Source organism: Corapipo altera, unplaced genomic scaffold, assembly GCF_003945725.1.
Source record: "Corapipo altera isolate COAL_440 unplaced genomic scaffold, ASM394572v1 0, whole genome shotgun sequence".
NCBI classification, from domain to species: Eukaryota; Metazoa; Chordata; class Aves; order Passeriformes; family Pipridae; genus Corapipo; species Corapipo altera.
In genome coordinates, this window is record NW_020884872.1 from 80,547,951 (window position 1) to 80,561,842 (window position 13,892).

Below are 13,892 nucleotides of genomic sequence, written 5' to 3' on the forward strand. Positions count from 1 at the left end.
CCGGCCCCGGCGGCGGGGAGGTGCTGGTGCCGCCGCCCCTCCCGGCCATGCCGGCCTGTCCTCCCCACGCCGCCTCCCGGTCCTGGTGTCGCCTCGCCCCGCCCGCGATCGGCCGCGGCCGCAACGCCCCCGGAGAGAGCGGAGCTCGGGCTCACGGCGGGGCTCCGCCGCCTCACCGCCTCCCCCGTGCGGCTGCTCCGCCACGGCAGCAGGGCGGCTGCAGAGCAGTGACAGCGGCCCCGGCTCCCCGGGCTGCTCGGGTGCTCATCTGCCAGCTCGGCGCTGCAGAGGGAATTTGTGTCCCCGCAGTCGGGAGGGGTCTCCCTGGGCAGAGCCGGGACCCCAGCACGCACGGGAAGGGTCGTGGGGACGCTCACAGGGGACTCAGGGCATCCGAACCTTGGGACCTGTGCCGGATTGACCAGGGCTGGATGCCGGGTGTTATCATAGGCACTGTATCACTGCACTCGTCAGCTGGACTGGGGAGAGAAAAGGCCCGTGGGACGAGGTAAGGACAGGGAGAGATCACTCACCAGTTACTGTCGTGGGCAAAACAGACCCGACATGGAGAAATTAACTTAATTTATTGCCAGTCAAATCAGAGTAGGATAATGAGAGATTAAACAAAACTGAAAAACACCTTCCACCACACCTCTCCCTTCTTCCTGGGCAAAACTTCACTCACGATTTCTCTACCTCCTCCCCGATAGCAGCACAGGTAGATGGGGAAGAGGTGCTGCAGTCAGTTCATCACGTTTTCTCTGCTGCTCCTTCCTCCTCAGGGGAAGGACTCCTCACACTCTTCCCCTGTTCCAGCATAGGTCTCCACAGCTCACATTCAGCTTGATGTTCATGTAGCATGATTCCAGCATGATTCTTTATCAGCCAGCCAGTTCCCTGCCTGTACAGTGATAGGGGTGTTCTGCTCCACGTGCAGAACTTGTTCTTTCTGCTTGCCAAACTTCTCAAGGTTTCTATTGGCTCACTCCAAGTTTATTAAGGCCTCTCTGAATTGAAGTGTTACAAACCAAGACGTCAAACCTGATTTCCAACCTAGTAATTTCTGCAAAATAGTGAGATAGTTAATATTACCTGAAAGTCTCTTCGGGCCATAAATATAGCATCTGTCTTGACAAATAACACTGATTTTAGTCACAAAATGAGAATATGGGAAAGTTACTTTACCAAAGTAGAACACTGCAAAATACAGAAATTCAATGCTAAGGGAGAGTAAAATCCTCTGAGGCCTTGAGCTGTACCTAGATTAAATCTAGAGCACATCCAATACAATGAACGTTACCTAAAAGGAACACAATCCCTAGTCAGCCTTAATTAAAGATTCAAAGTGGTCCAAAAACTCTTCTGTTAGTAATTTTGTGTATTTAGACATTTTTGCAGATTATATGAGAAATTTGGGGCTCATGAAAGCGAGCAGGAGATCTCAACTGACTTCTGTGGAGTTCTGATTCACTCAATAAATTTGATCATATCAGCTACAATGACAGTTCTTATTTTCCTTCAGGAACTTTCAGCACTGATATGTGACTTTGGAGGAGTCTTTGTCTAGTCATGTTTTCTTTTTCATTCCTTGAAGATTTGCTGCTAAGCCATTCCAAACCCAAAGCCTAACCAGTTACATTGATGATGCAAAGCCTGATCTTGCATATTGTAAGTCAATAAAAATGTTGGCATTAATTTAGCATTTAAGAAATGTTTCAGGACAACTCAATATGGAAATCTTTATAGGCCAAGTAGTGACAAATTTGAAAGAAAAAAATATGTCTTCCTTGTGAGGATTCATAGCAAGAGGTGCCTAGATACTTTTGGTTTTCTGTAGTCTCACAGTGAAACTTCAGTGTGATGTTCAGCTGCACTGCAGTGGCATACATATTAAGACTATTGTCATACAGAAACAAATCTGCTGAATTATTTAGCCTGAGATCAAAACAAGGCTTTCTATATTCCTCAACACAACATCAGCTAAAGCTCTATAGTGCATATGAAAGAAAGCTGAAAGCTATTACTGAAATCCACACTTAGTTGAGATTGTATATACAGCATGAACATCTGGTATTAAAATAATTCCTATTTGGTTTTTTATGATAAATAAGAATTATATCAATTCAAGATGAGAAGACAGTAGCCTAAAATATTTCTATGGGTAATATTGTCACCTTAAGTTAACTTTCATGTTACACCTGCCTCTGTGAAAAATAAATACATGCTTACATTTATATTTACATGTTGTACGTAATTCGCTAGTTCAAAAATCTTTATAGAATTTATATGGAGAGTATAATAAAACCTATATTTAAGGCATATTTTAGAATTTTTACAAATTACAGATCTGACTGTTTTGTTGCTGCTGTCTTCAAACCCCTCACAATATAGGAAACAGAAGACATATATATTTAAATTATTCATCACAGTCAGTACTGATAGATGTGCCTTCATCTACAAGTCTAGCAGCCTCCTAGAAATTTTGGTGTACTAAGCTTAAAAGCCAGATGTGATGTGTTGCTGTAGAGTCAGGACCAAGATTAGAAGTTAAGTGTCCCCAGATGTGAGTGTAGGTGTGGAGTTTCTGTTGATTTTTTAACGTCTCGTTTCTCTTCTAGAGAATAAATACCAGCCTGGCAGTAACACACATCAGCTCCAGTTTGCCTCTTTTCTGCCATAATACACAACACATCTGTGGCACAATCACATCAGTTACTCTGTGCTGGTAGGGTTTTTTCAAGCAGTTTTTTTCTTGATCTGACTCAGGAAAAACTCCACAGACATCACTGAGAAGAACAACATGACGAAAGTTGACTAGCATTGCCAGAAGCTTGAAGACCTCCCCCAGGGAACACATCTGGTTTTGTCTGCTTTGGAGATAAACCAGTCCAGGAGATAGCCCCATGTACTGAGGACCACAGAGACTCCTTGGCACTGTATACACAACTTGAAGAACTGTGCTTTAACTGCTCTGTGGAAACCACTGTAAGTTCTTATGTTGCTGATAGTCAGGAATTAAAAATAAAATGCTGTCTGTTAGTAATGAAGCTGTTGCAAAATAAAAAAAAATATTTTGCTTAATGAAGGTTAAATATTTGCCATTTCTAACAGCAGTAAATGTTTTCGCCCCAGCTTCCTAACTGGCTTCCTCTTCTACTCTGACTCACTCTGTTTTGTCACACTTCAGAAATATTTAAGCCTAGAAAAGTCTTTGAAGTTATTTGTCAACAGTTTTACAAATGCAGTTTAAAAGGGACTGCAACACATGATTGTGTTTTCAGCTACAGCTATCAATCCAGACATTCTCTCCACCAGGGAAACCTTGTGGAGTTTTTCATCTTAAGAAAATATAATCAGCTTCAAAGAGTAGCAGGATGCTATCTGGTACCAAAATGACACTAAGAATGACTTTGAAGTCTCCTCTTCGTAAATAGTCCCCATGGTTTCAATGCAAGTTTTTGCCAAGTAAGAATCTAAATCCTGTATGAAAGTGATATAAGTTCTGTTTTGTCTAAATTGCACCCTGTATTTCAGCATAAAGTTTAAATGCCTGTAATTTGATTACCTAATGTTTCATGTTCAGGAATATGATCTTTCTGCTTGGAAGGATAAAATTCTGAAATATGAACAGAGATAAAAAAGTGGGTTGAAAGCTGATGCCTTTCTTGTTTGAATGAACAGCTTCTGGTCAGACAAACTCACATTACTGCACATGCAGCAAATGTAATGTTAAATATTCTGCCTCACTACAGTTCCACTTGTGGCTGTGAGCAGGGTTGGATTAAAACTATGTGAAGTTGACATTTCCAGATCAAGGCACAGGCAGGAACAAATGTGCTGTGCACACTGTGAATGGAGAGTCTTGTCCAGAACACTCTTCAATCTTCCACTGAAGCACTCAGCTTTGTGGTTCGCCAGAGTAGACCAGAGCCAAAATCAGAGCAGAAAATTTTCCTACCAAACCCACACGATCTTCGGACACTTTGACACACATGTGGGTACCAGCAAGCCAGAATCTGTCTCTATGGATATGTGTTAGTAGATATCATTAATTTCAATCTTCCTTGGTATTTTTGAGCACTGGACTGCGTCTTATGCATCTTACAGGGATGTGCAACCAGCACTGATGCTCTCATTTTACCCAGTGAGCATCCCCCAAGCCAGAGAGCAAGATTTGTTGTAAAGCTTCTCTTCAAACGTCTTTGAACCTCAAGTACTGAGGTCATGTTTCAGTCTAGGAGACAAAACTAGCCCTAATTTGAAGTAAATCTCCTAAACCCATATAATCTAGTTATGGTTCTCTCAATATCAATTGCTTTAATAACTTGACCTCCTCCTATTGTGCTTCATTACTTAATAATGTAGATGTAGCCTTTGAAAAATGTAAATGTTTAAATACTGGTATTAATACATGCAATGATATTGTGATATAAGCAATGATTACAATTGTCTTTCAAAACACTAGTGTTTAGTTTGGCAATGAAATAATAAAATTAAAAAATAGAAAAGGTGAGCTGAACAGTTAGTTCAGTAAAAAGTCACTATGATAAAATGTGAGCACAGTTAATTTAAATTAACCAACGCCCTGTTTAATGAAGTATTATAAATATAGTAATATTAATAACATTACTGTAATATTATGCAATGTTATATTTAAACAAATTGCTTTATTTTATTCAACTAAAAGATGAGATACATAAAAAGGTCACAAATATGAATATATCAGACTAGGTAAGAATTACCTAAGCCTCATAATTGAAGTAATATACTCAGTAGAAAAGACCTAACAGGCATTTCTCTGTTGTACAAGGTTGCAGAAAAAGGGGAAGAGAGAAAAAGAGTAAATGAGATTCACAAATCTGCTTTTGTTGCGGCAAAACTGAGCTAGTGCAGGAATCCAAGATAGAACTAGAAAGTCTTTTCATTTGGAAAATTTTAAAACAAGACCATGAAAAAGAATGACAAAGCAAGGAGAGGGAAGTAGGATAAAAACAAAACAAGGAGCAGAAGCAAGATGCAACAAGCTTAATCAAGGTCTCTATCTGAAAATCCAGTGCTTTTCAAATATTTTTGTGTGATTCATGATCAAATTGGTATCTAAAAAGTGAGAATAATATTCTCAAAAGCAGCTACTCCTCTAGTGCCTCAGGTACAATTTTCAGTGCCAATAATTTTTTTCATTTAGCTATCAAATGGAAATGCTGAAAAGAGTTGGCTTGGAGCCAAGTGAGTAGTTGTTCGAGTTTGGGGTTTTTTTCCACTTTTCACTGATACAAAAATAAAAACGAACTTTTAACATCAGAGAAGAATTCCAGACAATTAAAGAACAAACATCCAGTTTCATTCACAGATAATTGTAAAAAAAGCAGTAGAAAACAAAGTCTAGCTTCACAAAGTTGTCATTGAGACTTCCTTTTAAAAATATTCGTTGTGGTTTAGATACTTCCTGAGGATCTGAGAGCCCCAGAAACAAATACCATCTCCACCTCTTAGGCAAGGTTTTGGTAGCAGGAGGTTGACTACAAGGGTGGCTTCTGTGAGAAGCTTGTAGAAGCTTCCCCCATGTTTGACACAGTCAGTGCCAGCAGGCTCCAAGACGGACCCACTGCTGGCCAAGGCTGAGCCCTTAAGTGACGGTGGCAGCACCTCTGGGATAACAAATTTAAGAAGGAAAAAAAAGCTAATGCACAGAAGCAACTGCAGCCAGAGAAGAGAGGAGTGAGAATATGTGACAGAAACAGCCCTGCAGACCCCAGGATCAGTGCAGAAGGAGGGAGAGGAGGTGCTCCAGACACCAGAGCAGAGATTCCCCTGCAGCCCATGGTGCAGAGAATAGTGAGGCAGCTGTGCTCCTGGAGCCCATGGAAGTCCATGGGGGAGCAGAGATCCACCTGAAGGCCCTGGAGGAACCCCTACTGGAGCAGGTGGATGCCTGAAGGAGGCTGTGATGGCTTTGGTGGGCACATGGCATCCAGCCAAGGTCAAACCACCACACACACCTTAGATATGAATTATCAGTCTGAGGTAATAGCTGGGAATAAGGAGCTCCTTTATTTTAAATTACCCATCTATCCTAGTTAATCTTTTCATTGTAATCTAAAATTCACTGGAATTTTTCCAAATTCTCTCCTTTAGAAAGTCAGTAACACTTGTTTATCCCACAAATGTGCTGGAGAGTTGTCTAGAAAGAATTCTGGGAATGGAGACTGTAAGATAAGTTGCTAAATGTTATTGATTTGGGAATGTGCTGCAATTATTCTAGTAATATGGCAAAGACCAATCATTAAGTTGGACTGTCATGCTTGACGCACTTCATGTCTCCCCTGGGGGCATCATTGGTGACCACATGGAGGGGCAGCAGGGAGTAAAAGTCCGAAGCCCAGACAAGGCTCAGCATGCTCTCCACGTCATCTCAGGTCTGTCCCACAATATATCTTACCAGACAGGATGTTGGGATAACAAATGGGAGCTTCCCTCTCCCACAGCAGGGACTCTCTGACTTCTATCACTCTTCACTTCCTCCTGCATGGATTAGGCTCTGCAAGCTCCGATGCTTTGCTGGAGAGAGCTTTCAACCTCTCACCTGGTACCAAAGCACTGAAACTATTAAGGAGCTACAAGGGCCACTCTTGTCTCTGATATACCCTCCAGTCATCCATGACCTTTCAAACCATCTTTTGTTCTAGTTTTATACAGTATCTATAAGGATCCACATTTGTTTCGTAAGTGGTATGATAATAGAGAACAAACTTGTGATCATTTGGTGTTACCTTGCTGTAATAAAAGTTTAAGAGTGAGAGTAAGTGGTTCTTTGATACTATGATAATTCTTATATAGAGAGGCTTATTTATGTTAAACTTTCATTAAATCAGGCTAGATATCAAATCATAAACTCTTGCTTTCTGAAATGCTCAGTTTAATGGATGAATTCAGCTTAAAGCATTATAAGGCCTGTTCAATTACATTACAATCCTGTGCTGGAACTGAGAATTCCTTTGCAACAGAGAAGACTATGAAAATATCGAGCTTTATGGTTGCACTTTTGCCAGCAAGAACATTTTGTAATCTTTGGATTGTGGCATCTTCATTGCTGGCTGAAATATGGATCAGATTTGGCTACTTAAAACATCAGATTGAAAAACAGCATGAGTACATGAATAAAACAAAAAAGAAGAAATAGCTCCATATTCAAGCAGAATTTTATTCAAAATCCTGGAAGTACAGATCTACATTTCCAAAGGTAGCTAGTCATTCTGATGTTTGATTTGACACATCAAAGCAAACTCAAGTCTTCATAGCAGTAAAGTTCAGCAATCTGTAAAAAAACAGGATCTGCTCTCAGGATGGATGAGACATTACATAGTGAGCCCCCCAAATCAGTAGTCACTTTTAGGGAAAGACAGCAAAAGGGAGAAACAAAAATGCATTAACTTCAGTAAATTCGGCAATGTGGATATATGTTTTGGTTTTTTTCTCTCTTCTATTTATTTCTCCTACATCTTTTCCCTGCATTTCTTACAGTTTCTATCTCTGTTTTCCTGAACTGTGTTCTCTTCAGTTCCCTTCAGGAATTCCTGACCTCCTGTTCTGTGTCTCCCCTTTCATTCCCCTTGTCAGTGCCGCTTCTTTTTCCTTTTGCTAGTTCCTCTCCTTCTGGCACTAAACACAGTGGGCTCACCTCTAGAAACACCTGTTCCTTTTTGTCCATTTCCATAACCACTACCTACTGCATCTCCCAACTAGTATATTACTCCCTCATTTCTTCCCCAGACTCTTACACAGAAGAGGGGGTGTGAATGGAGATGGTTTGGTGAATATAGGAGCTTAAGCTAGATTGCTCCTAATTTTTCTCCTGTCATGTATCTTTTCTGTCACCTCTTCTCTCATGATACCTTCCTGTTCAGAACACGGACTATAGCTAGTGAAGAGAGAACCACTTGTCTCTAGCAGCAGTCCCTGAGAAGGTGCATCTAAATTCGCAAAGGAAAACCAATAGATCCCATAAATTTCAGCACCTATATCAATTTGAATAAACTGCTTTGTTCTAAAGCTGTTCTTTCTTCATGGATTTTAATAGGAAATGGAGGAGATCATGATCTTTGAAAACTATGTATGCCTTCGCTAGAAGCCTCAGTTTAACATGAACTTTAAAATTATGTCAACATCTCAAAACTCTGAATTATTTTTTAGTGGTATTTTAGGCCTACTCTATAACCAAAATGTTCCTACAAGTAGTAACTCTAAAGTAAAGGAGCATGTCAGAAGGCTATACTGGTTAAACAGTTCTTATACCAGTAATAACTTAATTCATGCTACTGTTGTAACTAAGATGCCACTATCTCCAGATCTCACAAGATCAAGATCAGAAGTGCTAGTCATGGAGCTACCTGTATTTTTACGTCACCAACCCCTAAGAACGTGGGAAGGAGCTTCATTTAATGGCAAAATATGCTGAGTTCATATATTCTGCAAGGTCATGGCACTAAAAATATTCCTCTTACAAAGCTAACAAACTCTGTTTCCTCAGGGTTGGAAGCTTTCCCCTTCTACTACGAAGCTCATACATTTCACTGAAGCAGAGAAGGTAGGCACATTTAGAAGACTATGCTAAAATCTACCAGCTTATAAGGAATAGGTTTGCTCCACAAAAGCCACACTCCACAGACTGTAAAGAAATACATTCCCCAGGGCACTAGCTGACCATTGCAGGCAAATACTAAAATACCTGAAAGGTTACCTAGATCAAGTTCTTTTCAGGAGACACGTTGGAGGAGAGCTTTTCCAAACAACTGAATTTGTTAAGGTTGGGTGTTAAGAACAGCAAGTTCATTATGAACATGAAAACAACACTCACCACCTATCAGTAGGAAGCAAGTGATTATTCCACACATTTACAAAAGGTTTCAGAATATGAAATAAGGTGACTCAACATAGCAGTCCTAAACAGATTTCTTATGCAAAGATTTCAAGTCTGTTAGCTACTTGTTAAAGGAAGAGGTGAGTTAGTTCTGCAGAAAGATGCCCTGCAAGTTAAAAATGAGTTGTTATAATGAACGTTTCTTGTTATCGACTCTTACTTTTTATTCTTGCATGTCTTGAGTAGAATTGAGGCTGTAAAAGTAAACTGCTCCTGTTCTGTGACACTGCTTTCAGGCTTCTAATGGAGAAATTGTTTTTCACATCCCAAACTCCTTCTAGAGCCACTGTTAATAATTTGGCAAAACAATAGCATTATAACTGATTACTTCAACTTGTTCTAGAATTAATGAAATAATACACCACAACATTCTTCCATAGTTAATGAAAATAGATTGACATCTGCAGAGAGCAATTCAGATTGCTAAAAGCATACAACTCTCTCTACTGCCTGTAGAACAGATTAAGACTACTAAAGCTCCTAACTGAAGAATGATATAGCTTGGCTATAATATATAAGAAACAGCAGTAATACCACTGATACATCCAGCATCATTTTTTGATCATACTGGAATATCAAATGCCCTCATAAAAAGATAGAAGAAAATACCTCTCCCCCTCCAAAAAAAACCCAAAACAAAACATGAAAATGAAAACCCAAAAAACACAAACAAACCAAAACAAAGCCAACACCACCAGAATTAAATAAAAAGCTAATTTATTTTGTGGAAAGGTTACAACTTACTAGCCATCTAATTTATGTAAAACAATACATTTTCATAATCTAAACAGTGTAAATCAGTAACTATCCAACCTGGCAACTATTGTTTATCAGAGCCCAGGCCACTTAGGGAGCATGTCTAATTCTCCAAATGAAACAGATGAAAAAGGAACTTAGTACTCACTGAATAATCTGTACACCACCATCCATCTGACTGTATTTATTATTCATAGCATTGTTATACTATGCCTATAACATTATGCTAAAATATCATTTCTATACTGAACATATAATACCATTTCTATACTGAGCGTATTATAGATCCATATTATTCATTCCTGTAATGAATATTTTTGTAATGTTTCTATGTTATCTTTAGTACTTTAAGCCTTTGTAACATACATTTCACTGGGAGACTCCTCAGAATTCCTGAGAACATATAAGGTAGCATCCAGACTGAAATATTGCAGACAATTTTAATTCACTGGCAGATGGATACAGCAAAATAGTTGTGTTCAGCTCCTAGTAACGTTAGGAACATGAGCAGATTGAGCAGACCAATGTTAACATCTGCCATTCAGCTACATGTTCAGGTAGCTGAACAGGTTTCAAAGTGCCTTTTTCTCTTCATTTACTATAAACAGAACCTACATAAGTCAGTCATTTGCAGGTGTGTGCTGTAATTGCCTAACAAGCCTAACCAAAAAATACAGGTGCAGGCTCATATGGTCTTTACATCTGATACCTAATTTAAGTACATTTTTGTCTGTGAATCCAACAGTTTTAAATTCATTTTGACTGAGTTTAGAATTGGGTCTCTCAATCCTACACAAGAGAAACTATTCCAATAATTACAGCACTTCTTTCAAAAGAAAAAGGTAATAAAACCTCTTCCTACTGTTTGGCATTTGTTTCAGCTTTATTAAACTGATAGATCACATGGAATTATCTGTGTTCTCTGTGGTCCCATAATTTCTGACAAAAAAAGAAAAAAAAATAATAAAGACTATATTCAACTCTTGTGTTTCTAAATGTTCCCAAGGATATCACATAAATGTTCTGGGTTGCTTTTTTTTTTTTTAAATAATAATTTTACCACAGTTCCTCAAAACAACCATTTGTCCTGCCAAACACTTGCCCTTTGCTGATAAGGAGGATTACCTGCAGCTGGATGTTTAACATTGCATTCTTCTTTCTGAAAATGAAGGTGCTCCTCAAGTATTTCTTTAACTCTCCTAGGTGGCTCGACATATACACATTTCTTCCCTGCTGGTAAAACATATTACAAAAGAAACAGTTATTACGAATCCCCTGAAAGCTGACATGCTTTGCTGAACGCAACGTCAAATTATGCTGCTCTGCTTCTGTGTTTAATACACTGTCATTTTAATACATCGTAACTTTAATACACTGTAAGACAAATCATTTACAAATATATAATAGTGTTCAGCCAGGCTCTGCTCCCCAGCACCGAGTGAATCCTCAGGATAGGAGGATGGCACAGGACAGGACCCTGGTGGGTACATCCATATGAGGTGTGCTTATAGCCAAGGCCACTGAGGGCACTCGGCCACTGTGCCTCCCACCGACAGACATTCCAAGGCAGGGCCGTGCATGAACGAGCACCCTAGGAGATGTCCTCGCTGGAAGAGGTCTCCAAGAAGCTGAAGAGGGATGCGGGCACCTCATGGCGGCAGGGGAGTCTCTGCCTGACAGGGCGCTGCCCGCGCCAGGGCCACAGTGCCGAGGGCGGCGAGTGGCCGCCGAGGTGCCCGGGGGGCATCAGTGAGGAGCCGCGGGTGGCTGGATTGGCGCTCCGAGGGGACACGGCGGGGCAGGCCCGGAGTGGGGCAGGGGCGGCCGGGGACCGGGACCGCTGTGCTCACGGGGCTGCTCGCCGCGGGCATCGCTGCCCGGCTCCTCGGTCGCCGCCGCCGGCAGCTCCCGGCCCGCCGCCCTCATGGCCGCCACGCCCGGGCGTTGGAGTCGGGCTGTTGCCACGGGAGGTTGCCGGGCCGCTCGCGCAGGCGGGGCCGTCACGTCGGGTGCGAGTTCCCGAGGGATGGAGCCCAGCGCCTCGGGCAGCTCCGTGCCCGGGGCCGGCGGACCGCGTCCCACATTTCCCGTCACAGCGGGCTGTTCTACCCCTTCCACAGGCCAGGGATAAGCGCGGGGGTGCCCCCCCCCCCCGAGGCCCGGCGCGGCCAGCTACCATCCCCAGAGGACAGCAGGCCGTGGCCACCTCACGCCTGCTTGGGGCACGGGTGGGTGGCAGCTCTCGGAGCCATTAACAGCTACTCCTTTTTGTCACTCAGCATGACCCCACGCAGGAGCGGGGCACGCACATCACCGTGTACCCCCGTAGGGTGTCACCACTGGCCTGCCTCATGGAAGGATGCCTTGTCACCCTCACTCAAGGCAATGGCAGACTGACAGGAGTAACGAGAGAAGAGCCCTGTTTAACTGATGTAGATCTACTGATACTCAAAAGTACTAGCTTGGTTGTAAAATGAAGCATTTTGAGATGTTGTTTACAGGTCTGAAGTATACTTGACTCTCCTTGTTTTGCCACAGTTACAGTTTTGACTAAGAGGAACAGCTGCCATTTACAGTAGTCAAGGGATGATGCTGCCCCCAGGCACGCAGGGAAGCTGTCCTGCTCACCTGGCTGAAAGCTTTCCTCGATAGTAGCTTCCTTGAAACCAACTCTTTGCATATGGTAGTGAGAATTTATAAGATACAAACCAAGTCTGGTTACACAAATGCATGACGTAATCCATGTCTGTATTACTCCTTGACACATTTCAAAGCATATTCATTTTTCACTGATGTCTGGAAACCAAATTTTCAAAAATAATAAGCACTAAAATCATCTTATAGCATTCATAGTTCAGAGGCTGTTCTTCATTTTCTAACAGAAGTGCGGCACATTACACACTCCTTCCCTCCAAAGTCGCTTGATGAGAGCACCAAATATGGGCCAACATACCCCAACCCTTCTGCTGCTGCTGTGACAATTGTGCTTCAGCTGTGTTAGTGGTGTCTGGAAGGAGCATGGAATCACTCAGTAAGAAACCTGCATGGAGCAATAAAGTGTTTTGTTACAGCTCTCATACTGAGAAAAACCTGACAGAACTTCAGGTCTTACATTCAAGTTTCAGTTCAATTTGTTTAGCAGAGAGAAGCAAGTTTCTCCACTTCTCAATTACAGATGGCAAAGTTGAAGCTGAAAATCATGCAGCATGCCAGTACCATGGGAAAATCTTTAATGTACGTCTCAGTTTAAAGAGACAGGAGGGCGGGATACGAGAAAAACCAAGCTCCTCCTTCTGACTAATTATAACTTTGAAATTAAGAGGCTCCAGTCGAAAAGGTGCGGAAAAGAAAATAACAGCTATTTACTAAAGAATATATATATATATATATATATATATATAACACAAACAAACAAGCAATAATCCCGCAACCAAACTCCCACCGAAAACAACTCAGTACTTTTTGCCCCTCGGCGCAGTGATAACCATCCCCAGCAGGGGGCGCTGGCGCCTCGGGAGGGGGCTCTAGTGCCTCACCGGTGGCCGGCAGGGGGCGCTGCTGGGCTCTGGCGGCCGCCAGAGGTGGCGCGCGGGGGCGGCCGGGTCGGTCCAAGGCACGGGAAGGGAGAAGGGAAAGGGTGGCTCCTCCTGCGGACTCACGCTGCCAAAGGCTGGCTCTGGCTGGGGATCCCCTTCCTCGTCAATGGGTGCTGGCTGCTGCCAACACGGGGAAAGAGGAGGGGAAGGGCGGCCCTTCCCCCCAAAGACTACCTCGCAGACGGCACTGGCTTTCCGATGAATTCCAGGCAAGTCCAGGCAGTGGGCAGAGCAGAGCAGAGCGTGAGGACTCAGATGCGAACTGGGACCTCCCTCGGGGCCAGAAGCCAAAAAATGACCCGGCCGAAAGAAAAACGAACCCCGGACCCCTTCTTCTTCACACACCCTCTCCAAGTCCAGGCAAAAGCCAAGTCACACCTCCCATGGAAAAAAAAACAATTAAAAAAAAAAGCTGCCTCTACGCCTAGCTGAGGCTACAGGAGGATGGGGGTTCTCCTTTACCAATTTAGCTGGTGTGCCGAGGTTATTTAGGATTTCAATGAAGCAGTCGTTAAGTCTAAGAGTCCTTCGGCTCGAAGAGTCCTAGCTTGCTGGCAAGGAGCTGTTGGTGTGGGAAAATTTACTAGGAAAAAGTAATAAAATATAAAACTATAACAATGTAC

General features: G+C 42.4%; 1 protein-coding gene and 1 long non-coding RNA gene across 3 annotated transcripts; one reads left to right on the forward strand and one right to left on the reverse strand.

Moving 5' to 3' along the window:
* The first annotated feature begins 361 nt into the window (after positions 1 to 361).
* On the forward strand, positions 362 to 3,710 carry LOC113947036. The gene is made up of 3 exons (XR_003527625.1): positions 362 to 508; positions 1,523 to 1,668; positions 2,767 to 3,710. It is a non-coding gene; the product is annotated as an uncharacterized LOC113947036 (long non-coding RNA).
* A 3,471-nt stretch (positions 3,711 to 7,181) lies between these two features.
* Positions 7,182 to 11,614, reverse strand: CUNH11orf97 (chromosome unknown C11orf97 homolog). Of its 2 annotated transcripts, none has more exons than XM_027644035.1 (4): positions 11,524 to 11,614; positions 10,799 to 10,903; positions 9,078 to 9,203; positions 7,182 to 7,315 (listed from the first exon to the last, which is right to left on the reverse strand). In XM_027644035.1, exons 1-4 carry the CDS (start codon positions 11,597 to 11,599, stop codon positions 7,308 to 7,310), a joined length of 315 nt encoding a protein of 104 aa, XP_027499836.1. In that variant the 5' UTR covers positions 11,600 to 11,614; the 3' UTR covers positions 7,182 to 7,307. The 2 variants fall into 2 exon arrangements, with proteins under 2 accessions (XP_027499836.1, XP_027499762.1); XM_027643961.1 differs by having other exon boundaries at positions 10,799 to 10,906.
* Between the last annotated feature and the right edge of the window lie 2,278 nt (positions 11,615 to 13,892).

Bases quoted from the DNA above. Each gene is read 5' to 3' on its own strand.
- CUNH11orf97 (XM_027643961.1), bottom strand. From the start codon at position 11,599: ATGAGGGCGGCGGGCCGGGAGCTGCCGGCGGCGGCGACCGAGGAGCCG. The intron at 10,907-11,523 runs GTGAGCACAGCG...ATGTTTTACCAG, and splicing joins TGCCCGCGGCGAGCAGCCCC to CAGGGAAGAAATGTGTATAT. The intron at 9,204-10,798 runs GTAATCCTCCTT...AATTATTAACAG, and splicing joins TGTTAAACATCCAGCTGCAG to TGGCTCTAGAAGGAGTTTGG.